At 39.5% G+C, this 23,799-nt stretch overlaps 1 protein-coding gene and 1 pseudogene across 8 annotated transcripts in view; both read right to left on the minus strand.

Annotated features, from left to right (window-relative positions):
* Window positions 1–23,799, minus strand: part of EEIG2 (EEIG family member 2) — a 113,485-nt gene that overhangs the window by 47,902 nt on the left and 41,784 nt on the right. For all 7 annotated transcript variants that reach the window (XR_014261296.1, XM_082452660.1, XM_082452655.1 and 4 more), the window contains exons 2-5: window positions 22,046–22,166; window positions 9,907–9,936; window positions 4,521–4,637; window positions 1,311–1,357 (exon numbers count right to left, since the gene is read on the minus strand). Coding sequence is in view for 6 of the 7 variants with exons in the window: in XM_082452660.1 (XP_082308786.1) it covers window positions 1,311–1,357; window positions 4,521–4,637; window positions 9,907–9,936; window positions 22,046–22,166 (315 nt within the window). In the remaining variant the exon portion in view is untranslated. The remainder of the gene's footprint in view (window positions 1–1,310; window positions 1,358–4,520; window positions 4,638–9,906; window positions 9,937–22,045; window positions 22,167–23,799) is intronic.
* On the minus strand, window positions 12,603–22,039 carry LOC309656212 (pleiotropic regulator 1 pseudogene; annotated as a pseudogene). The gene has a single exon. The product of its transcript is annotated as a pleiotropic regulator 1 pseudogene (transcript).

Consider the following 23,799-nt stretch of genomic DNA (forward strand, 5'->3'; position numbering starts at 1 on the left):
ATTTCTGCCCTTGGCCCCTTCACTGCTCCCACAAATTGTCTATTCTCTACCTAGCAGCCAGAAGTTTGATAATTTTACATTTTACTCCTCTGTTTTAAACCCTCCAGTAGCATGTTTTTTTGTTTTTTGTTTTTGGCTGCGCCGTGTGGCACGCAGGATCTTAGTTCCCTGACCTGGGATCGAAGCCGGGCTCCAGCAGTGGAAGCATGGAGTCCTAACCACTGGACTGTCAGGGAATTCCCAACACTCCAGTAGCTTTTTATCTCACTCAGATTATAAGTGGCCTATGAGACTATTACTATAATGGCCTACAAGATCCTTTATCATCTGGTCTCATCTCTTATCACCCTCCTCCTCACCCACTCTGCTCTAGACACACTGGTCTCCTGGCAGTTACTTGAACATGCCAAACACCCACCTCTCTCAAGGCCTTTATCCTTGTTACCGCTGTCTCAAATGCTCTTTCCCCAAATAACTGCATGGCTTGCTTCCTACCTCCCTCAGTTCTCTGCTCAAATATCACCTTTACCAGGAAGGACTTCCTTGACTATATAAAATAGCAACACTTCTCGCACCATGCCTCTCCTACCCTGCTTTATTTTTCTCCAAAGCATTCATAACTATCTTTATAGTATATATTTACTTGTTAGCTTGTTGTTTGTTTTCCTCTTACAGTACAAACTCCAAGATGTCAGGGACTTGATCTATTTTTTTCACTGCTGTTTCTCTAGTGCAGTGTTCGCCTACCTTTTTGGCACCAGGGACCTGTTTCCTGGAAGACAATTTTTCCATGGACGGGGGTGGGAGGGTGGGGGGGTTCAGGCGGTAATGTGAGTGATGGGGAGCGATGGGGAGCGGCAGATGAAGTTTTGCTGGCTTGTCCGTCACTCATCTCCTGCTGTGCGGCCCAGTTCCTAACAGGCTGCTGACCGGTACCGGTCCGCGGCCCGGGGGTTGTGGACCCCTGCTACTGTCTATAGATTAGGGCCTAGCACATGGCACTTAATAGGTATTTATTGAAGAAATGACAAATCCACAGAGATCAAATTAAAAAGTTAAATTTGTATAATTTCACTCAAAACCTGAAGATGACAAAAGACCCATGGCTTAAATAATTTAGAGCATGGAGAGTTTGTTTGGTAATAAGTAATAGTAACTTCTGTGAGGGTCAGGTCAGTCACCTAAAAGAGGAACTATTCCTTCACTGGTATTAGCCTACAAACACTACATAATATGAATGTGAAAATTTAAACAAATAAATCACTATGAAACTTTCAGACAAATAACTTATTTACTGAGCATCAACTTACGTTTTAAAACATGGGTCACCAGACATCAGTTGCATACTGATTAAAACCTAAACATAAGAAAAAGAAATATTGTAATTATAAAAATCTTGAGAGGAGAAGCCACGTTCTGCTAATCTATGCACCTTCCACATCACCTAGTCCAGTATTTCCTATTTATAAATAAAATGATTACCGAATTGGGTTATATCCAATATTGAATTGCTGCTTTATACAGACATAGGTTAAAAATCATTTTTAACATTAACAACTTTGTCACTGCAAAAATAAGAGTGGAAAAGATGGAAACAAAAAGCAAGGGCTTCACCAGTAACAATCTTCTGGGTGTGTGCTGTTCTGGTCTATTTTATCTGTCTTTCCTCCCAGACTCCTGTGGTGTTTAAGTGTCTGGAATGTTTTCCTCCAACATGTTTGCCATAATGATGCTTTCAGGGGTGCCTGCTGGTGGCCTGTAAGAGTAGAATGTTTCTGGCCTTTGCTCTAGCTTTGGACCAGAATGAATGAATGAATTTATTTTTTTAATCATTCATGATTTTATTCATTCATGAAGCAATTATAATATTTTGTAAAGATCAGGCTTAGAAATATCTGATCTTCCTGACACCCCGAGCTATTCAAGACCTTTCACCCACAGTAAGAGGCATTTTCCTCTGGAGGATCTCTATATGTGTTTATCCTGAAGACTAAATGCTTAATTCAAGTCTCCACATACCTATTAGCAGCACCTGAAATATGAAATGCACAGGGTTATCTATGCAGTTCCCCATTCTAAGAAGCTAAAGAATAAAAGGACTCAATATTTGGAGAAATGTGAACTCTCATACACTCTGCTGATGGGAATGTAAAATGTTTCAGCCACTTGAAAACCAGTCAGGTAGCTCTGCAAAAGGTTAAAAGCAGAGTTACTATGTGACCCAAGAATTCTGCTCCAAGAGTACTTACTCTTGGATACATGCCCAAGCGAAAAGAAAATATATGCCCACAATGAAACTTGTATATGAATGTCCATAGCAGCATTGTTCATAATAGCTAAAAAGTGAAAACAACAAGCCAAATGACCATTAACTGAGGAATAAATAAAATGTGGTATAGCCATACAATGGAATATTATTTAGCCACAAAAAGGAGTGTAGTACTGACACATGCTACACCATGGATGAACCTTGAAAACATTATGCTAAGTTTAGAGAAGCCAGACACAAATCATTACATATTCTATAATCCCATTTATATGAAATGTTCGGAATAGGTAAATCCATAGACAGAGAGTAGATTAGTGGTTGTTTAGGCTGGGGGGAAGGGAGGAGAGTTGGGGGAAAGTGGGAAGTGACTGCTATTGGGCTCATACGAGGTTTCTTTTTTGGGGTGATGGAGATGTTCTAAAATTGATTACGGCAATAGTCGGACACACCTATGAATATACTAAAAACCATTCCATTGTGTACTTTAACTGAGTGAAATGTATGGTAAGTGAATCATAGCTCAATAAAGCTATAAAAATTTAGAAGTACTCAATGTCCTTCTCTACCTACCAAATGGATCAGCTTCTCTCTCAAGGTACTTACTATGTGACTTTAACTAATGTTCTTGCCACCTTCTAGAAAGAAGGAGTTAGCATCTGTAGAACATCCACCCTGCCCCAGAGTATACTAGGCTCTGTGAGGATACTACTGCAAACACATTCTGGGAAACCTACCAGGCCAAGACCTTTTAGAGAAGGTCTCTGGAAACAGCCTCCCCCGCCTCCCAGATTCTGCTGACGTCATCGCAAGCCAATGCCACTTAGCAGCTGAAGTTCTAGGGAGGGCAGGGAAGCCGTGAGTAAGCACAGGAAGTTGGTCTACAGACAGAATGATAATGCAGAGAGCCAAGAACAGTCCCTGAGAGGCCTAGAAAGCTCCTTTAGTTCCTGGGAGTTCAGGTCTGGTTGTAACTTCCCATCCTAGGGCTCTATGAAACGTCCTTGTGTTTGAACTAAAGTTCTCTTTTACATGAGCTAACCTGAGGGATTTCTATTCCATACAACTAGTGTTGGCAAAATCACATACAGTAACTCATTTAGGCCTCAAGAACAGGTCCCTGGGGCAAGTACTGAAATTCCCCTTTTACAGAGGAGGAAACAGTGGGGCAGAGGTGAAGTGCATACACAGGGCTCCAGAGATCTAAGAACAAACACAGAGCCCTGATGCCATAATCCACGCTCCTGCCACGTGGCTGGGATTATGCTCCTTAAGCTCCCTAAACCTATGGCTACTCAAAAAATTCTGGTTGAATGAATGAATGAATACCTAGAGTACTATTACTCAGAAATGGTATTTTTTTTGTTGGACCAGAATTTAAAGCTTTGCTAATGCTTTCTGAAATGCTGCTCTTCTCTAGGTGCTGATTGTCTTTTAAGAATCAGCCATAGGATCTTATTGTGTTCTGGGAATAATAATGATAATGGTAATAGTAACAAAAACCTTAACAGTAGTCATGAATTAAGACTCTATTAAGTGCCAGGCATAAGCTAAGTGAGTTTGAAAACTGTTAGATATAGGGTAATTCTTTTGTCCACTAACTTCTGACCATTCAGTTTTTATTCAGGATTATTTTCCTTTCTTATCGTTAGATAACTTACCATAATGGGGTAAACCTAACTAAAACACAGCAAAAGGTTTATCCAGTGATTTTTAAGAGATGCAAGGTACCTTACAAACATTTTCTCTATTGGTTTCATTTAATACTCCAGCTCTCTGAAGTGTGTATTCCCTCTGGGGTCACCAGAATTCATGGCTCCTGAAGGTACTTGGAAACAGTAGGGCAGATGCCCAAAGTGAGTTTCACCTGTCATTTCACTTGTTGCGAGAGAACCCAGTGACTTCTATGTGCCCACCACAGCTGCTTTGGAAATCACGTCTTGGGAGCTATAAGCATTGTGAGGTACTCATTTAAGATGCTCCTTCCGCTCATTGAGCCCTTAGGCTGTAGTGGTTGTGTGCATTCTTCCCTGAATGTTTACAGCACCATGTGATCATGAAGGTGAACATTTGTTACTTTTCAGTGCTTCTGTGATTTGGACAGTTTTTTCTTCTACATGGTGAGTATTTCAGTGGTATGTTCAGCTTATGATCTCAATACTGATTCCCATCTTGCCCTTGACAGTATATACCTACGATTATTTAAAGGCAGAGAATTGCATTTGTTGACATGTAAATCTAGAAACGTGCTTACTTTAAGAATGGAATTATCCTGTCTTGTATTTTTGGTATCATAGCCTTCCAGTAAACAGCGACGAGTGGTATTTCCTGATCCAGCAAACTCTGCCAGGTTTAGATCTGCAAAGCCCAGCTATGAAAAGAAAGATAATTATATTAATAGAATATCTACTAGGCTTCTATCATATTATCTTTAAAATAAACATTCAACCCATGCTCTAGCCAAGTGGTCTCAAGCTTCAGTTATTTGCAGTTTTTGCCAACTTAACAACACCTGTTCTATCCTTTGCTTAATATTGGGTTGGCCAAAAAGTTTCTTCGATTAATGAATACGTTGTTCAATCAAGTTCTTGGTGAAAATGAAAAATGTGTCTTATTTTACTTAAAACCGAACGAACTTTTTGGCCACCCCAATGTGTCTTAAAAAATTGGCTCCCTTTTTGTAAAAATGTATTACCTATTCTACTCTTGTCTTAAGCAATATGATCTCTGAAATCACATGTTTGATTGCTAAATGTATTTTTCTGCACACATTAAAATATATAACTTAACGTAAAAATAATGCATATTAAACAACTGGAATCACTGCAAGTAGCAGTGGTGCTCACACCGCTCTATGGGAAATACTAGCAGACCAGTCATGGTCATTTGCACACACATAGAGAAAACCATTCAGACTCTCCTCTCCCTGTTCTGGTCTGGTTCTATTCCCAGTTAACCACTGGTGACTGCAGATAGTTGCAGGTTATTAAGTTCTCACTGCCCACCCAAGAGCGAAATGATTTAAGTGTATCACATACTCTCTTTGGTACAAGCTCCTCCTCCTTTACCACCTTCATTTGCCTTGCTGGTAAAGGTGGTAAAGGTAAGCTCTATATCCACAACATTTGCCTTGCTGGTCCCCCGTGAGCTGAATCTCTCTTTATGAAGCCTTCTTCCTTCCTTCCCCACACCAACCTTCTCTGCTGTTACCCAGAAGCTCAGCTCAAATGCATTCCTCCCTCTTATTACTACTCGGGTTTGGTCCCCATTTTCTGCAGCTACCAAAGATGACCCTATGGTCTTTCCTCTGATGTTGCTCAACCCTACTTCTCATTTCCAAGTGGTACAAAAAATCACTCCCTTATATCATTATTTTTTGAACAGTCTATTCTATATGACTAGGTGTATATAGTCTTTTATTAACAAAAAAATGTTTTGAGCTTGCAATTGATTAAGTACATCTCCCTGAATATATAATAAAAAGTATTATACACGTCAAAACCTGCTGTGATTTTAAGTTGAGTGCTGTGATTTTAAGTTGCCTGCTTCAATGCTTTAAGACATGCAGTGAAGAACATATGAATGGCATTTAAGATGAAGATTTTTATTGTAGGATGGAGCATTATTTTAGTGGTTTTTAATTGGTATAGGAAGAATGAAGAATAAGAACTTAAGAGACCTGTTGAAGGACCACAAGCTCCAAAAGCAGTAAGTCAGGAACATATCAAGCCACAGGTAATATCTACCTAATCTTCACATGACTACTCTGGTCTTACTGCCTCTTTTAGGGGTCCAAGAGATCAGCAAAAAGCCTGGATATGTCCAGGGCAAAGCCACATCCAAATGAACATGGGGAGACTCCTGGGGCTGTGTGATCACACATCATCCACATGCCTTATTTCATACATTATCCTTTCTCTTTGAACCTCCAATACCTTTTCCATCCACACTCTTTGCTGATGCCTTGTTTCCTATTTCACTCAGAAATAAAAGCAATCAAAAGAGCATTCAACTTCCACAAGCTCTTATCACCAGCCACATGCACTCGCCTACCTGAATCTGTGCCCACATATTTACCTTCCCACTTACTGTAAGTGAGCTGGCTGTGCTCCCATCCAAGGCCAACCACTCTCCTCTCGCCTATTCAAGTTCATCGCTTCAGGGATTCTTCCCTCTCTATGGATCATTCCCAGAACACAAACATGCTGGATTTTCTCCCATCTTAATGAACTAAAGAAAACAAAACCTCATGCCACACCTCTCTCCAGTCTACTGTAATATTCTTCTACTCCCCTTTGGAGCAAGACTCCTTGAAAGACTTGTCTATATTGACTGTCTCTGATTCCTCTGTCCATGGCCACCTCGTCAACTTCATTTCCCCCTCTCCTCCTCATCCGCTCTTCCAGCCACAAGGTCCTTTTCCTTGAAAAATGCCAAGATCACCTCAAGGCCTTTAGCACTTACTGTTCTTTTGCCTGACACATTCTCTCTTAGATCTTCTCACAGCTTTCTTCCTCACTGCATTAGGGTCTATGTTCAAATGTCATCTCTCTAGAGGGGCCTCCCCTGACCATTCTAGAACATGCCTGGCTCCCCCCTCCCCTGCCCTGTAGCTGTCACTGTCTACCCCTTATCTGCTTTATTTTTCTTAGTAGTTATCATCACATCATGTATATACACATTCCATATTTATTTTATTGTCTGTCCCCCTCCCTCAATCTCCCATTAGAATGTAAGCTCCCCAAAGTCACGGATTTTTGTCTGTTTTGTTTACTGCTGTATCTCTAATACTTAAAATAGTGGCAGAAATATTTTCTCCCTGAATGAGACAGACTTTCTAGGACCAGGCCCAGGCTGGGACACAGGTGCTCCTGTACTTGGCAGATAGTGGATCAGAACTCCTGTCTCTGGCAGACAAGCTCAACTCCTTGCAACCTCACCAGTCAGGTACCTCCCTCCTCTCCTGGGATGAGGGGTGGAAAGAGACAACAGGAGTGTTAATAAAATGTTGGAAGAAAAAAATATATATAATGAGGAAAAAGATGAATTCTTAAGGGTTCAGGTACATGTCAGTATAGTTAAAAAATACTTTTAGTTAGGGCTGGTATACAAAGTATTTTGAAATTTTTAAATAAACATTTTTCTCTGCAACAAATTGAAAAAAAAAATAGTGGCAGGAACAATGCTTGGCACATGGTAGACAGTTAACACGTATTTTTTGAATAAAAAACAGCCCTTTGGCTTACCATCCACTGTTGGAATGCTGGTATTACAGTCACTAAGCATAAAGCAAGTTTTTTAAAAAAAGAATCTGGTCAGTCCCCATTAAGAAAGCATGCTAAGGTCAACATTTACTGAGCACCTTTTATGTGCCAGGCCCTGCTTTAAATACTGGAAAACAGTGATGAACAGGACAGATAAGAACCGTCTTGCAAGAGCTTACATTGTAATGAGGTACAAGAGAGTCCATATTTCCTTATGATTTTCTCTTTGGTTTCACTGAGATAACTGTCTCAATAAAATGGCATATATATATATATATAAATTGTAGGTATAACTGTGGTAGAGCTTCCTTCAATTGGCAAATAATTTTGAGCATCTTCATTACAGATAATGTTAGGTATTAGGAATGTATATTAATCCTATTCTCAAGGAACTCATAAGGGAAGATAGAAAAGGAAATAAATTCCTATAAAAAAGTATAAGTGCTGTGATAAAGGAAGGCACAATTACAAGAAAGAGAGGAAAAGAAAATTTCTCAGTGGGGAGGGATGACTAAGTTGAGTTTTTAATGATACATGAGTCGACAGAAGCACATGCATGGCAGGGAAAACATCAAGTCACAAGGCAACAAGGCTAAAACAGCACGGCACACTCCAGGAATGTTCTCTGGGCAGTATGTCTGAAGCATAAGGATGAGTGAGTGAGTGGGTGAGTGTGCAGACAGATGATTTGCAAACCAAGATGGGTCCAATATGCTAGGTTAAAGACTTTTCATTTCATTTTCCTTTACAGGCAATAGAGAGCTGCTGAAGGACTAAAAGTGGGGGAAGGATATGATCATCTTTGAATTTCAGAACAATCCCTCTGGCAATAATATAGAGGATGAACTGGTGGGAGACGACAGAGGCAGAGAAAAGATAGGAGGCCAATGCAGGTTTGAAATAAGAAATAATGAAGGCATAACCTAGGGCAGTGGTCTTGCGACTGGAGAGAAGAGATGGTTTCAAAAGCTTTTTAGAAGGGAGAAATCAAGATCTGTCAGTCATAGCAGACCGTTTTTTGCCTACCCACCATTCAATGCCCTGATATTCCTTGCTAGCAAGTCCTGATTTTATTCAAGTGTCCACTCTTAGCTCATCCATGTACACAAGGAAAGTAACCCAACCTCTAGCTGACTGTTAAATTGTGATTAGTCTACGCTAACCATGGCAATCCATTCCTACTGCCCATATGCCCACTCCTAAACTCCTAGTTTAGGAGTGGGCATATGATCCAGTTGTGTCCAATCAAAGGTACAGGGAAATCCTCTGGGGAACATGTAGGAAAAGTTTTCTCACTTGAAAAAGTCATAAATGGGGAAGCAGCTGGGCTTTGTCATATGTGAATGTGTTGACTAAAACTTGAGCAGCTAGCCACATCCTGACCATGAAGGGAGCTAGCCAGGGACAAAGCCATCACAGAGAGAATGTAAGAAAAAAAAGAGAAAAGTAACATGGATTCTTGATGATGTTCTTTAGTCAGTGGATTAACCAATCCTGGAGCAGCTCCATCTCACATCTATAGCTCTGTCTCATATCTACCTGTTTTGTGAGATTAAAAAAATCTCTAGGTGAGGAGGGTTTTCTGTTACTTGTACCAAAGAGCATCCTAACTGATATTGCAGCCAACTAGTTTTAGAGGGGTAGGTAGATTTGACAGTTGAAACTAGTGCCCTGGTTCTTGGCTTAGATGCTTAGATGACTAGACTGATGGAGCTACCATCACAGAGAAATACAAGAGGAGTATGTGGGGAGTTCCTTGGTGGCCTAGTGGTTAGGATTCCGGGCTTTCACTACCATGGCCCGGGTTCAATCCCTGGTCAGGGAACTGAGATCCTGCAAGTGACACAGCGTGGCCAAAATAAAAAAAAAAGTGGTTTAGAGATTAAAGAGGTTTAGAAATAAAAGAGTTGGGTTTCTGGTAGTATTATTAATTACTAATTCCTTCTATCCAGCAAAAAAGTGAGCACATTCACTAGTAATTCCATACAGCTAGTAAAAGTATAAAGGACAGTAGTGATCATGTATACAGAGTGCTAAGAGAGCACAGAGGGGGAGTCCTATTCCACTGGGGGTTGGGTGGGACTGAGAATACTTCCCAAGGGAAACTGAATTAACAGTTGCTATTGTTTAATGCAAACCAGAGACTGCCTCCTAGTAAGGAAACTGAAACTTAAGAATAACATCCCATAATCAACATTTAGAAAGAATATGCCTATAATTTATTGTTGGATCCAACTATTCAATCTCTGAGTTGCTTTATTTAAAAACAGCCAAGCTTAAATAGCAATTAGAAAAGCAAACAATTTAATTTTTAAGCTTATAAATAGCAATGCATGATATTACAAATTCCAAAGGTGTTAAAGAACACCAACTTACCTTTGCATAAGCTTTTCCACCTTTTAATTCCTGCCAAAGATAAAGAACACTATAAGGATATCATATGACTAAAGATTTAAAATTAAATATATGTCAAATAATTTTGAGGTAGATATATACAGGCTAGCAAATATAGAGTAAAATTCTGATGATCTTAACTCCAACTGTTTGGATGTCCCCTGCCCCCCTAAAAATAACCAGAAATTTTATTTAGAATTTAACTTAAATCTGAAGGAGACAAATGGTGAGAAGACAAGCTAATATTTAATCTATTTGCTGAAGAAGAAACTGCCAAAAATGTCCTGGACACATTGCAAGAACATGAATCACCAAAGAAAGGTTAAATTAATTACTGAGTTAAGCATATTAATAATATATTGTACAAAGATTTCAACAAGAGTTGAAACCTCCGCCCCAGAGATAACCACTGTTATCCATTTTTAGGAATTGTCCAAAAGATGTGTATATACATTTCTGCTTTACTCAAATGACAGCACACTACATATACTGTTCTATACCTTACTTTTTTCCACTTAATATATATGGCATTGTTCTATGGTAATACAGTAGAAACTCCCTTATCTAATTCTTATCTAAGTGAAGGAGACTGGCAAAAGTGAAAAGTAAAAAAAAAAAAAAAAAAAAAAATATATATATATATATATATATATATATCTTAACATTTTACTTTAAAATATATAACTACATTAATTTGCCAAATCCCTCAATTTAGGCCATCACACAGATGCAAGAATTAAGCGTAAAACACTTAGAACACTGCTTAGTATACAATATACGTACTCTGTATTATGTGTTTGCCATTAAAATTAGGGCCAAATTCTCCTCTCCTCAGTCACTTTTTTTTTCTAGTGGGTTTTTTTTCTTTATTTAAGTTTACAAAATACATGCTTATAGAAAATTAAAACATTATAGAAATATAAACCCAATCATGAAAGTTCTCCCATAATCCCATTCTCACAAAGCCACTGATAACAATGTGGTGTTACTTCTCCATTATTTTTTAGAGCATAAACAAGTTACTCTACCGAAAAAAAATGCTTGCACAGCTTCCTTTTTTATATAAGAGTAAAATTTGGACATATTATTCCAGATATTTCTCACTCTTAATGGAGAGAAACTACATGAAGATACCATAATCTATTATACCAGTCTCTTATTGTTAGGACATCTGGGCTAGTTTTTTTTTTAAAATAAATTTTATTTATTTATTTATTTTTTGGCTGCATTGGGTCTTCGTTGCTGTGTGCGGGCTTTCTCTAGTTGGGGTCAGCAGGGGCTACTCTTTGTTGTGGTGCGTGGGCTTCTCATTGTCGTGGCTTCTCTTGCTGCGGAGCACGGGCTCTAGGTGCGTAGGCTTCTGTAGTTGTGGCACGTGGGCTCAGTAGTTGTGGCTTGCGGGCTCTAGAGCTCAGGCTCAGTAGTTGTGGTACATGGGCTTAGTTGCTCTGTGGCATGTGGGATCTTCCCGGGCCAGGGCTCGAACCTGTGTCCCTTGCATTGGCAGGCGGATTCTTAACCACTGTGCCACCAGGGAAGCCCAGGTCTAGTTTTAATTAAAGACAAAGGTGAAATAAATTTGCTGTGTACAGTTGTCAGATTATTCCCATTAGGCAGTTTCCTAGTAATTTCATTTCTTTTTTCTTTTATTAAATTTTTATTTAATTAATTAATTAATTTATTTATTTATTTTTGGCTGTGTTGGGTCTTTGTTTCTGTGCGAGGGCTTTCTCTAGTTGCGGCGAGCAGGGGCCACTCTTCATCGCGGTGCGCGGGCTTCTCACTGTCGTGGCCTCTCTTGTTGTGGAGCACAAGCTCCAGATGCGCAGGCTCAGTATTTGTGGCTCATGGGCCTAGTTGCTCCACGGCATGTGGGATCTTTCCAGATCAGGGCTCGAACCTGTGTCCTTTGCATTGGCAGGCATATTCTCAACCACTGCGCCACCAGGGAAGCCCAGTAATTTCATTTCTAATGAAGAGTTAGCCAAAGATTCCAAGCATCTTCAGTATATTCTGGAAAACTACCAAAGGTTGTAACAACTACACTCCCACCTACAGCATGCAAGATGGGATATGTATATTTGGAAATGCTTATTCAAAATTATGGTATAATTTCTTAATTTGAAACAAATTTTAAACTGATTGTTCCTGTAATTTTGTTTTCTAACTATAGAAAGTGAAGTGTGACAAATTTTCTTGCCTGATAGGGAATCAGGATCCTAAGGACAGGGTTTGTAAAACTCAGTATATGCCAGAAAGAGGCACAGGCATCAGAAACTTAAGTAACACTTTTCTATGAAGTCTTCACAAAAGACTGCAGCCCTTGCTATAGCTTCAAATACGTCCGTTGGTATCTCCAGTTATTTCTCCAGGGTTTGATACTTATATTGGTAACCTACTGCTTGTGGAATACAATTGAAACTCAAAACATAAACTTTCCCTGCCACCACCAGCTGTTCTCATTCAACTGCAGCAGACAACTCTCTACTCCTGGGACACACACCTCTCACATGTCTGGTTTGTCACTTCACACCTCATTTTAGAGTGCCCTTTTTCTTCTCTGACCTCTCTCAAGACTCAGCTCAAACACCACTGACTCTTATGAAGTTTCCATAATCCTCCTCAGGAAAAATAAATGGGCTTTTCCTCTGTGCTATCCTGGCTTTTTAAAAAAATAAATTTATTTATTTTTGGCTGTATTGGGTCTTCGGTTCTGTGCGAGGGCTTTCTCTAGTTGCGGCAAGCGGGGGCCACTCTTCATCGCGGTGCTTGGGCCTCTCACTATCGCAGCCTCTCTTGTTGCGGAGCACAAGCTCCAGACGCGCAGGCTCAGTAGTTGTGGCTCACGGGCCCAGTTGCTCCGCGGCATGTGGGATCTTCCCACACCAGGGCTTGAACCTGTGTCCCCTGCATTAGCAGGCGGATTCTCAACCACTGCACCACTAGGGAAGCCCTATCCTGGCTTTTTGCTGGTACCTCTATGACAGCATTTCTGTAATAAGGTACTAAAGTGGAAGTCTTAAAGCAGCGGTCCCCAACCTTTTTGGCACCAGGGACCAGTCTCACGGAAGACAATTCTTCCATGGACTGGGGCTGGGGTTGGGGGGGGATGGTTTCGGGATGATTCAAGTGCATTACATTTATTGTGCACTTTATTTCTATTATTATTACATTGTAATATATAATGAAATAATTATACAACTCACCATAATGCAGAATCAGTGGGAGTGCTGAGCTTGTTTTCACTTGCCACTCACTGATAGGGTTTTGATGAGTCTGCAAGCAAGTGATTTATCATGGTCTCTGTGCAGTCAAACCTCTCTGCTAATGATAATCTGTATTTGCAGCCGCTCCCCAGCACTAGCATCACCACCTCAGCTCCACCTCCGATCATCAGGCATTAGATTCTCATAAGGAACGCGCAACCTAGGTCCCCCGCATGCGCAGTTCACGGTAGAGTTTGTGCTCCTATGAGAATCCAATGCTGTCACTGATCTGACAGGAGGCGGAGCTCAGGCAGTAATGCGAGTGATGGGGAGTGGCTGTAAATACAGATGAAGCTTCGCTCACTCACCCGCCGCTCACCTCCTGCTGTGCGGCCCAGTTCCTAACAGGCCACGGACCAGTACCGGGGTTGGGGACCCCTGTCTTAAAAGACAGACACACCTCACCTGTCTACTTCCTGAACAGTATCTAGTGCAGAACTTTACAGAACATGCACTCAAAAACTGTGGAATAGGGCTTCCCTGGTGGTGCAGTGGTTGAGAATCTGCCTGCCAATGCAGGGCACACGGGTTCGAGCCCCGGTCTGGGAAGATCCCACGTGCCGCAGAGTGACTAGGCCCGTGAGCCACAATTGCTGAGCCTGCGCATCTGGAGCCTGTGCTCCGCAACAAGAGAGGCCACCATAGTGAGAGGCCCGCACACGGCGATGAAGAGTGGCCCCCGCTTGCCGCAACTAGAGAAAGCCCTCGCACAGAAACGAAGATCCAACACAGCCATAATTAATTAATTAATTAATTAATTAAAATAGCTTTAAGAAAACCCCAAAAAACTGTGGAATAAACATACAGAAGACTTCAAATCCTCTAATCCCAAATTATCACAGATATCAGTTTTTAAAGGATTAAAAAGAAAGACTGCTCCCCTCAAAACATGTCCTACTACAATAAGCAGTTTTGTAAGTTAAAAAAAAAAAGGTGTTTTAATAAAAGTGATAAATCATTCTATCTTTAGGAGAGTTATGTTCAACAAACCCACATATGCTTGATATCTGCATCTTACCTCCCAGGATCTCAAACTGTTTATTTTAGAAATAAAAACATGGGGAGAGGACAGCTCATTGTAAAATATGAAAAAGCAATGATTCAGGCATGTGAGTTTTTGCTTTATATTCCTAGCCAGAGCACAAATGACTGGATATTCTCATCAACACCAAGCTTAAAGAGAAACAAAAAACAAAACTGGAACCACCATGAAGACAACGCCACATTAAAATCTCTTTCTCTTGATAATTTCTGGCTTCTAGCTGACTGGATGAGTTTCTTCTGTTGCTGTATCATCCTCTCCGTACACTTTAATGGTTTTATCAGCTTCAGCTGTTAGTAACCGACTTTCAGACTGATCAAAAGCACAAGCAAATATTCCTGACTCACTGTCCAAAGACCCAGGCTGCACTGCTGCATAAACTCTCTGGAAATTGTAGCCAGTTCTCCAGTCCCAAAGATGCATAGTGCCATTGTCAGCTCCAGATACAAACACTCCATCAGAATTTACTGTCAGGGTATTAATAATAGCATTGTGACCATAAAGATTTTGAATGAAACTTCCATCGGGGAATTTCCACTGTTTTATGTTATCTGGAGAACCAGATGCAAATGTGTAATGTCTTGGATGTAAAACCACAGCCCTGACTGATTTTTTGTGATTTGTTAATGTGACCCTTGTTTTTCCAGCCACCAAATCCCATAATCGTATTGTAGTGTCATGGCTTCCAGTAATAATTTGTGGTTCTGCAGCTTGACACCTCACTGCAGCCACCGCGTTAGTATGTCCAGATAATGTGTGTACGCTGGCTTTAGTTCTCACATCCCAAATCCGTGCAGTTGAGTCTCGGCTACAGGTCACCAGCACGTTGATTGTTGGGTGCATATCCAAACCATACACTGTACTCAGATGTCCATGAGAGTGCCTTATAACCTTATGATACTCAAGATCCCAGCAGTTGACTTGTTTGTCTTCTCCACAGGAGAACAGGTACGCACTCCTTGTGCTCCCTATCACACCACGCACCGTACTGGTGTGCCAAGTTAATGACAGTTTTAACTTGCCACTAGCCAAGTCCCAGATCTTTATAGTTCTGTCAGCAGATCCAGTAACAAACCACTGATTTCCAGGTCCAACAGCAATACATCAAACCCAGCCAAGATGCCCACTGATCACTCTGTAGAGTTTCCACGGTGGGTACCACTGAGGTTTTGGCATCGTAGGGGCTTTTTTAGCCATCAGTGTGGAGTTCTTGGCATTGCCACCGTCCATAACAACCGCCCCTGCAGGCTGTGACTGGTCAGAAGCCCCAGGGTGTCGGTATTCACCTCCAGCAGGTGCACTACGGTTTGCATCGACCCTGGCTTGAGAAGTAGGTAATGCCACAGCTAAGGACTGTGCAGCTGATTCACTCAGCATTCTTTGGATCTTAGGGTCTGCTGTCAAAGCAACCCCAGATCCTGGTGGATATGGATGTGTACCTGTCGCCAAACATTGAACTTCTTGTCCTTGATTGGCAGGATACTGTTTGTGTCCATATGAATCTGATGCATTCTGAGTGTCTTTCTCTTTAAGATTTTCTTTTGAGGTAGGCATATGCAACACAGGACCATACTCATTATTCAGCTTGATTGCCATTTCTCGTTTGTGACTGTTCATCCAAAGGCACAGGTTTTCCATTATCAGCCACAAATATGACATGGGTTCTCTTCAATGACCTGAACACAAGCATGTGCACAGAATGTTTCTGTACCTCCTTGACCATGACGCCATGGTCTATGTAGTCGCTCCGGCAGGGAAGAAACACTAATCAACAGGATGGAAACCGCCGCCACAGCTCTCCTCACTCACTTTTAAAAATGTGTTTGCTGAATGGAGCTGTCTCTTATCTTTCTTTCATAAAGCAGATACACAACACATTATCTACCATTTCCATCTTTAAAGAGGAGAATTGAAATAAGCTGAAGAGTAATCTATGGTAAATTCTATTGTTCATGAATATTTGCTATCCCTCCCCTTCCCTGCCCGTTTAGTGAGGCTGTGGTCATGCCACCAGATCTACTCCATTATGAATTACCAAATTTTCCTTCTTTATTAGGTCACTGTCATATCATTAATAGCGCCTTTCATCAAACAAAGCAAAACAAAACTTTCTCCAGGTGATCCGTGTCTCTACTGGCTAATTCTTTTCTTTGCTCCCCTTTACAGCCAAACTCTTCAAAAGATTTACCCAAATATGCTGTATCCCACTCTCTATTCAATCTACTCGAATTGGGCTTTTGCCCTCATTTTTCCCTCTGCAGTGGCTCTAAGGATTGCCAATGATCTCCATTTTTATTAAAGCCAAAGGCTTTGTCATATCTTACTTAATTTCACAACAGTATTTGACAGGCTTGGCCACTCTGCCTCCTTCCTTATACCATTTTGCTCTTTAAACTTCCAAGGTGCCACCATTGCCTAGTTTTACTCCTACTTCTCTGGCTGCTACTCACTCTCCTTGGCAAGACATATTCCTTTATTCAACCTCTGTGGAAAGAATGCTAGTTGTATCCCAACTATCTATTCTCCCCCTCTCTATAGTAATAGAATCCTCCATTTTTAGTTGGGCATTGGCTACCCAAAATAAAGTAACTGACTACATTTTCCACTTGCTTTTTGTACTATGGCAGTGTAACTAAGATCTGGCCAAAAGTATACAAGAAGTGATATATATGAATTCTTCCTCCTTTCTTGTACCTGCTAAGTACTTTTATACTACCTCTAAGTGTTTGGTCTAGGCCTCTTGTCTTCTCTATCTACACTTTCTCCCTGGTTTATCCCATTCAGATCTATGGCTTTAAATATTGTATGCTGATGACTCTCAAATCTTTATCTCTAGTCTGAACTTCTCCCGAGAGTAGTATTTTAAATGCCTACATGACATGTCCACTTGATGTCTCATAGACACCTCAAATTTAACATGGCCAAAATGGGCCTACTGATCTCTATTTATCTGCCCCCAAAATTGCTCCACTTTGAGTTTTTGCCATTTCAATAAATAGCACAATCATCTACCCATATGCTCAGGCAAAATGTTTAAGAGTTATTCTCAATTCAGTTTCCCTCATTCACTATATCCAATCCATTAGTGGCGGTCTACCTCCAAAATACATCCTGAATCATACCACCTCCACTGTTATAACTGCATGCCAAAACATAAGCATTCCTCACCTGAACTATTCTACTCAGTTAAGTGGTCTCTGTAATTCACCCTTTGTATAGCAGCAAAAGTGATCTTAAAAGATTATGTCTCTCCTTATTAAAATCCTCAAATTGATTCCAAATCTAATTGGAATAAAATCTAAACTCCTATAAGGCTCTACCTGATCCAGTGCCTCCAACCTCATAATCAAGGACTTCCCTTTCCATGTTTTCCATGTTCCAGCTAGGCTGGTCTTCTATCTTTAAACATGTCAGATTTGTTGTTTATCCTGCATGAGGTTCACAGTACTTTTGAATCTGTGGCTCAGTATCTTTCATCAGTTTTAGAAGATCCTCAGCCACAATCTCTCACGTCTCCTTGTAGGGCTCCAATTTTATGTGTGTGTGTGTGTGTGTGTGAAACCTTTACACTGTTTCCCATGTCTTACACTCTGTTCTGTGTATCCCACCCTTTTTCTCTCCATGATTTAGTCTGGATATTTTCTTTTGTCTTATTTTCCAAGGTTTTCTTCAGTTGTGACAAACCTGCTGTTAAATACATCTGTTGAGATTTAGTTTCATCTACTTAGCTTTAAATATCAGTTATTGTATTTTTCAGTTCTAGAATTCAATTTGATTTTTTAAATAGTTTCAAGTTCTCTGACGTCCTGTATTGCTGACTAATTACAATTATTGTAAAAAATCTGTCTTAGATCTTCTCCAAATCTGTATCTTCCATGGGTCTGTTTTTATTATCTATTTTTCCTTTTGATTTTGGTCATGTAGTCATGTCTTCTGGTATGCTTGGTAATTTGTGTGTGTGACAACTTGAAGAAATAATTTTAGGCTCAGAGTAATGTTATTCTCCTTCAGAGAAGATATATTGATACATTTGCTTCTGGCAAGTAGTAAGGTCAGGGACTGAGCTAACCTTCATCCAAGCAGCGACTGAGCTGATTGGAAGTTGAATTTCAGTTTTTGTAAGGGTCGATCTATACCCACTATACTCCTTCTTCTAGGCTGAAACTCTTAGAGAGCCTTAGACTAAAAGCTAAGAGAGTCCCAACTTAAAGCTTAGAGAGTCCCAACTAAAAGCTTGGGGTATTTACCAAGGCTCCTTCTGCTGGTGGGCCCTGGACTCCATTTTTGTACCCTTAGTCCTGTAAAATTACCAGAATCTCAGCTCAGCTTCTTAGCCTCTCCATCACTGCTTTTGGCTCAGCTCCTTAGCTACTGCTTACAAATGAGCAAATGCTTTGAGGGTAAAAGCAATGCCAAATGTCAGGCTCATCTCTTTAAGCTTCCCTGGTCTATGATTCTAAGCCTCTTAAATCCTTACTGAAGCAGCTTCTGATGCCTTCAAGCAGCTATTTTTAATATTTTGTCTAGCTTTTCTGGTTGTTCTCAGAGGGAAGGGTGGCCTGTAACAAGCCAGTCCATTAATTTCAGAAGCATAAATCCCCAGGTTTATTATAATCTTAGTGCCTGCTATGGAGTGAATTGTGCTCCCCGCAAAAATATGTTGACATCTTAACCCACAGTACCTCAGAATATGACCCTATTTGGAAACAGAGGAGTCTTTACATAGGTAATCAAGTTAAAATGAAGTCCTAATCCAATATGACTGGTGTCTTAATAAAAAATGGGAAATCTGAACATAGACATGCACTGGAGTTAGATAGCTACAAGTCAAGGAAAGCCTTGTCTTCAGAGGGAGCATGGCCCTGCTGACATCTTGATTTTGGACTTCTGGCCTCCAGAACTGTAAGACAATAAATTGTGTTAAGCCACCCAGGTTGTGGTGCTTTGTTACAGCAGCCCTAGTGATCTAACAAAGGGCTTTTTCACTTTCAGGTCTGTGACAGTTAATTTTATGTGTCAACTTGACTGGGTCATGGGGTGCCCAGATATTTGGTTAAATATTATATCTTAAGGTATTTTTTGCAATGCAGAAAATATTTATACAGTTGACTTTACTAAATTTTCTTTATGGGTTCTCCCTTTTACATAATAATTAGATAGGATAGGTAGAGTAAGTTCAGTAAATATTTCCATTTACCAAGCATGGTAAGAGAATGCTAGTGGTTCACCAATATCTCTTCTCTCCTTCTTTAGTGTTGGAATCTGACAGCCACTCAGTTAGAGACTACATTCACAGCTTTTCTTCCAGTTTGGCACGATCACATAACTAAGTTCTAACCAGTAGGACATGAGCAAAAGCCATGAGCACCACTTTTGAGTTATGCACTAAAAAGGAATACATTTGTTCTCATGTGGCTTTTTCTTCTGTCTCACTGGTGGAGAGATAACAAGACTAGAGAAACTTCCTTGGATCTAAAAATGGGCACCATAGAGTGAAGATGGCAGAGTTGCTCTACCAGCCCTGGATCCCTTGGCTATTACCCTAGAGAGACATACACTTCTATTTTGTTTAAGTTATTGTATATTTGGGTCTCTGTTTTAGCAGCTTATCATATATGCCTTAACTAATACACCAAACCATTATAGTCTGAAGAACTGGTTTATTTCAGTTGAATAAGCCCTACCTTAAGTAGCAAAAATAAAAGTAAAAAAAAAAGGAATTCTGAGTTATCCTCTACTATAAATTGGTTACATATTTTCCTTTTCTTAAAATTCAAAGACAGATCATCTTTCAAAAATCATGATTTAAACTCCATTTAGAAAAAGTTTCTAAAAAACTAAAGATAGAACTACCATATGACCCAGCAATCCCACTACTGGGCATATACCCTGAGAAAACCATAATTCAAAAGGACACATGTACCCCAGTGTTCATTGCAGCACTATTTACAATAGCCAGGACATGGAAACAACCTAAATGTCCAACAATAGATGAACAGATAAAGAAGATGCGGTACATATATACAATGGAATATTACTCAGCCATAAAAAGGAATGAAACTGGGTCATTTGTAGAGATGTGGATGGACCCAGAGTCTGTCATACAGAGTGAAGTAAGACAGAAAGAGAAAAACAAATATCGTATATTAACACATGTATGTGGAATCTAGAAAAATGGTACAGATGAACCTATTTGTAGGGCAGGAATAGAGACGTAGATGCAGAGAATGGACATGTGGACACAGGGGGAAGGGGAGGGTGGGACAAATTGGGAGATTAGGTTTGACATAAATACACTACCATGTGTAAAATAGACAGCTAGTGGGAACCTGCTGAATAGCACAGGAAGCTCAGCTCGGTGCTCTGTGATGACCTAGATGGGTGGGATGGGATGGGTGGGAGGGAGGTCCAAGAGGGAGGGGATATATGTATACATATAGCTGATGCACCTCATTGTACAGCAGAAACTAACACACATTGCAAAGCAATTTTACTACAATTAAAAAAAAAAGAATAAAAGAAAAAGTTTCAATGTAAGAGTCACAGCAGGAATTAAGGTAGCAAGGGAAGAAGGTAGAATGATTTACTTATATCTTGGTTAATCCTAATAACTCAATGAGGAAGTTATTATACCCTTACTTGGATGAGGAAAACTGATTTTTAAAAGTCAGGAGAACTGCCTAAGGTTTCATAGTTAATAGATGATATATCTGGGATTCAAACCCAGGGCAATATGATGCCATACACACTTTCACAGCACCATCCTTCCCTTAAAGAAGCCTCCATTCAACTATTGCTGCTCCAAATGACGATTTTAGAGGTCTATTTTCATTAAAGGCTTAAAACTTATAAAACGTATGTATGTGCTTGTGATATATTTTAACTGAGTAAATTAAGCAGTATAAGAGAAATTAAAATATAATCATATACATCATAGTGCTATCAGTTCACTCAAAAAACAGAATAAAAAAGCTAAAAATACAACTTTTTATCCGATACAGAAGGATGCAAAACTGGAGTGGAAAAGAATGAGGCAAGGGACTCTTGCTTTTCATTCTAAATAGTTCTCTATTTAATTTCTGAACATGTATATGTTATTACTTTGGTAATTTAAAAAATGTATACAAAATGTAAAACATGAAGTTTACATTTTAAAGCCACTAGTTTAATTCACCAGTAGTGGCTTCCTAATGGATTTCTCTTTTTCACCCAAAAGAGGTAGGATATATATATATATGATATATATTAAGTTGAAACAATCTGAGATTGCAATTTTTTTAGATTATTGGTAATATGCTTCCACTTAATAAGTGGAAAAGGAACTATATAAAAAGGAAAACATGGACTTAGAATCAGAAAGATTTGTGCTTGAGTTCCTACTTTGTCAGTTATTAGCTAAGTGAATTTGGGCAAGTAACAACCTCTCTGAGCCTTGGTTTTCCTGAAAATGGAAAAAATAACACATATCTTCAGGGTTGTTATTAGACACAAAATCTGTAAAGTCCCTAAAACGAGTGCCTAATAAAGAAGAGAAACTTAATGAATGGCAGGATAGAGACATTTATAGCCCCCAAACTAATACAAATAATTATATGTATAGTGATAATGAGATGAAGGTTCTTGAATAATATTTTAATTTATAACTTCAGATTCCTCATCATATTTGTCATAGTAATTTAAATTATGCTGCAAGTGTGAAGTGAAATTACATATAACAGTTCTAACAATAAAGTACAGCTAAATAAAGTGAGTCAGTGACTATGGAACTTATCATGGTTTCTGAAAGGGGAGAAGTACTAGGCTGTTTTTATACCTTCCTCACAGATACTCTGTAGATACAAGGGTCTAGGATGCCTGTGGTGGCACTTGCACTCATTTTGCACATAAATGAGAACTTCTTTCTCCAGTGAACACAGTTTGCTTGCACCACCTCCCTGAGGAAAAAAAAAAAAGAACCAGTTAATTAACTAGTATTGATGACATGCTAAAAAATAAAAAGCACACACATTCTTTCACTCAAGCCTATAATGTAAACATGACATATTAAAAACCAGTATTTGGAAACAGTGAAACCTGAAGAAAACAAATTCCTAACAATGTGATCTGAAAATCTTTAGAAAGTTTTATTATCCACAGGAAACTGAAAAAAAAGTGAATTTACTTATCAATTTAATCAATATAAACTGATGCTTCACTATTCATTCATTCAACACACACTACACATTTGTTTGTATTAGATGTGATGATTATGTGCTAGGTGATTAAAATACGAAGATCAGAATGACAGTGTTTCTAACCTTATAGGGCTTATAGTTCAGTTAGTGTAAGAGACAGAAATATAAACAATACTTATTCTAAAATGAACTACTGTCACAGTTTCACTCCTATTCCAGCCATAAGAGCAACAGCAGCTACCATTTATGGACAGTTTACCACATGCTATGTAATCTCACAACAACCCTAGGAGGTAACCGGCATTATCCTCACTTTACAGGTAAGGAAACTGAAGCACAAGGAGAGAAGATAACTCTAGGTCATTTAGGTAGGAAGTAGCATAACTAGCATTTAAACTAGGCTCATTTAACTCAAAAGTCCACTCGTCTATTTTTTCCAACAACTCTGCTCTTTCAAGTTTCCAGACCTCCGTACATGCTGTTCTCTCTACCATTCCCTTAGAAAGGAAGGATAATTATTCTTCTAACATCAGAAGAAAAGAAAGGCAGTGGGCAAGAATAAAGACAAAACCGGAGAAAGCAAAAACGACAGGCAAGAGAGCCCAGGTTAGTTTCCATTTTCTTAGGAAAGTAATAGTTGAGGTTACTTCTACAGGATGATAGTAGCTGATGGGCGAGTTGTAAGTTTAGATAAAGGCTGAGGACGGTGAATGTGACAGGGAGTCAACTTAGTAGCTGCCTCAGTGAATAAAATGAGTTTGTATTGGGACAAATCAATTTGGTTTTATGGATTTCTCCATCAATGCACAGAAATCCAAGAACAAGAAGTACAAAAACAAATATAATTTAAAAACCAAGTATGTGTTGATGTGTGGTACGTGCATGTACATTTACTTATATACATTTAAACAGACATGCAAACAGAGAGGAGGGTGTGTGGTTTACCATAGGTTTAACTGTCATAACTTTAGCTTTTTTTTTTTCATTAGGAAGCTTTAGGTGATTTAATGAATTATGATATGACGAGAATGTATACGTGTTCTTAGGGGAGTCTCCCTAGAAATCCAGCAGGGGTGCAATTTATCTGTTTGGTCACAACACAGGCAGATTGAGAGTTGTTTGGCAAAGGACAGATCTGAAGGTGTTTGTCAGGCAACCTAAGGCATCCACAGTAAGATGAGCAGTAGCTAACCTGTATACTCAAAAATAGTGAATTAAAAAAATTATTGAATAATAATGAAAATAACAAGAAAGAAAAAATAAAACCAGTATTTTTTTTATTGTTGCTTCCCTCTCAACATCTCTTGGCCTCAAGACTTGGTCAAGGCATCAGCCATGGCCTCTGGAGCTTCCCAAAAAAGGTATGCAGATATAACAATGTCCCAATACTCCT

This window comes from Balaenoptera physalus (assembly GCF_965194825.1).
Source record: "Balaenoptera physalus genome assembly, chromosome: 1".
NCBI classification, from domain to species: Eukaryota; Metazoa; Chordata; class Mammalia; order Artiodactyla; family Balaenopteridae; genus Balaenoptera; species Balaenoptera physalus.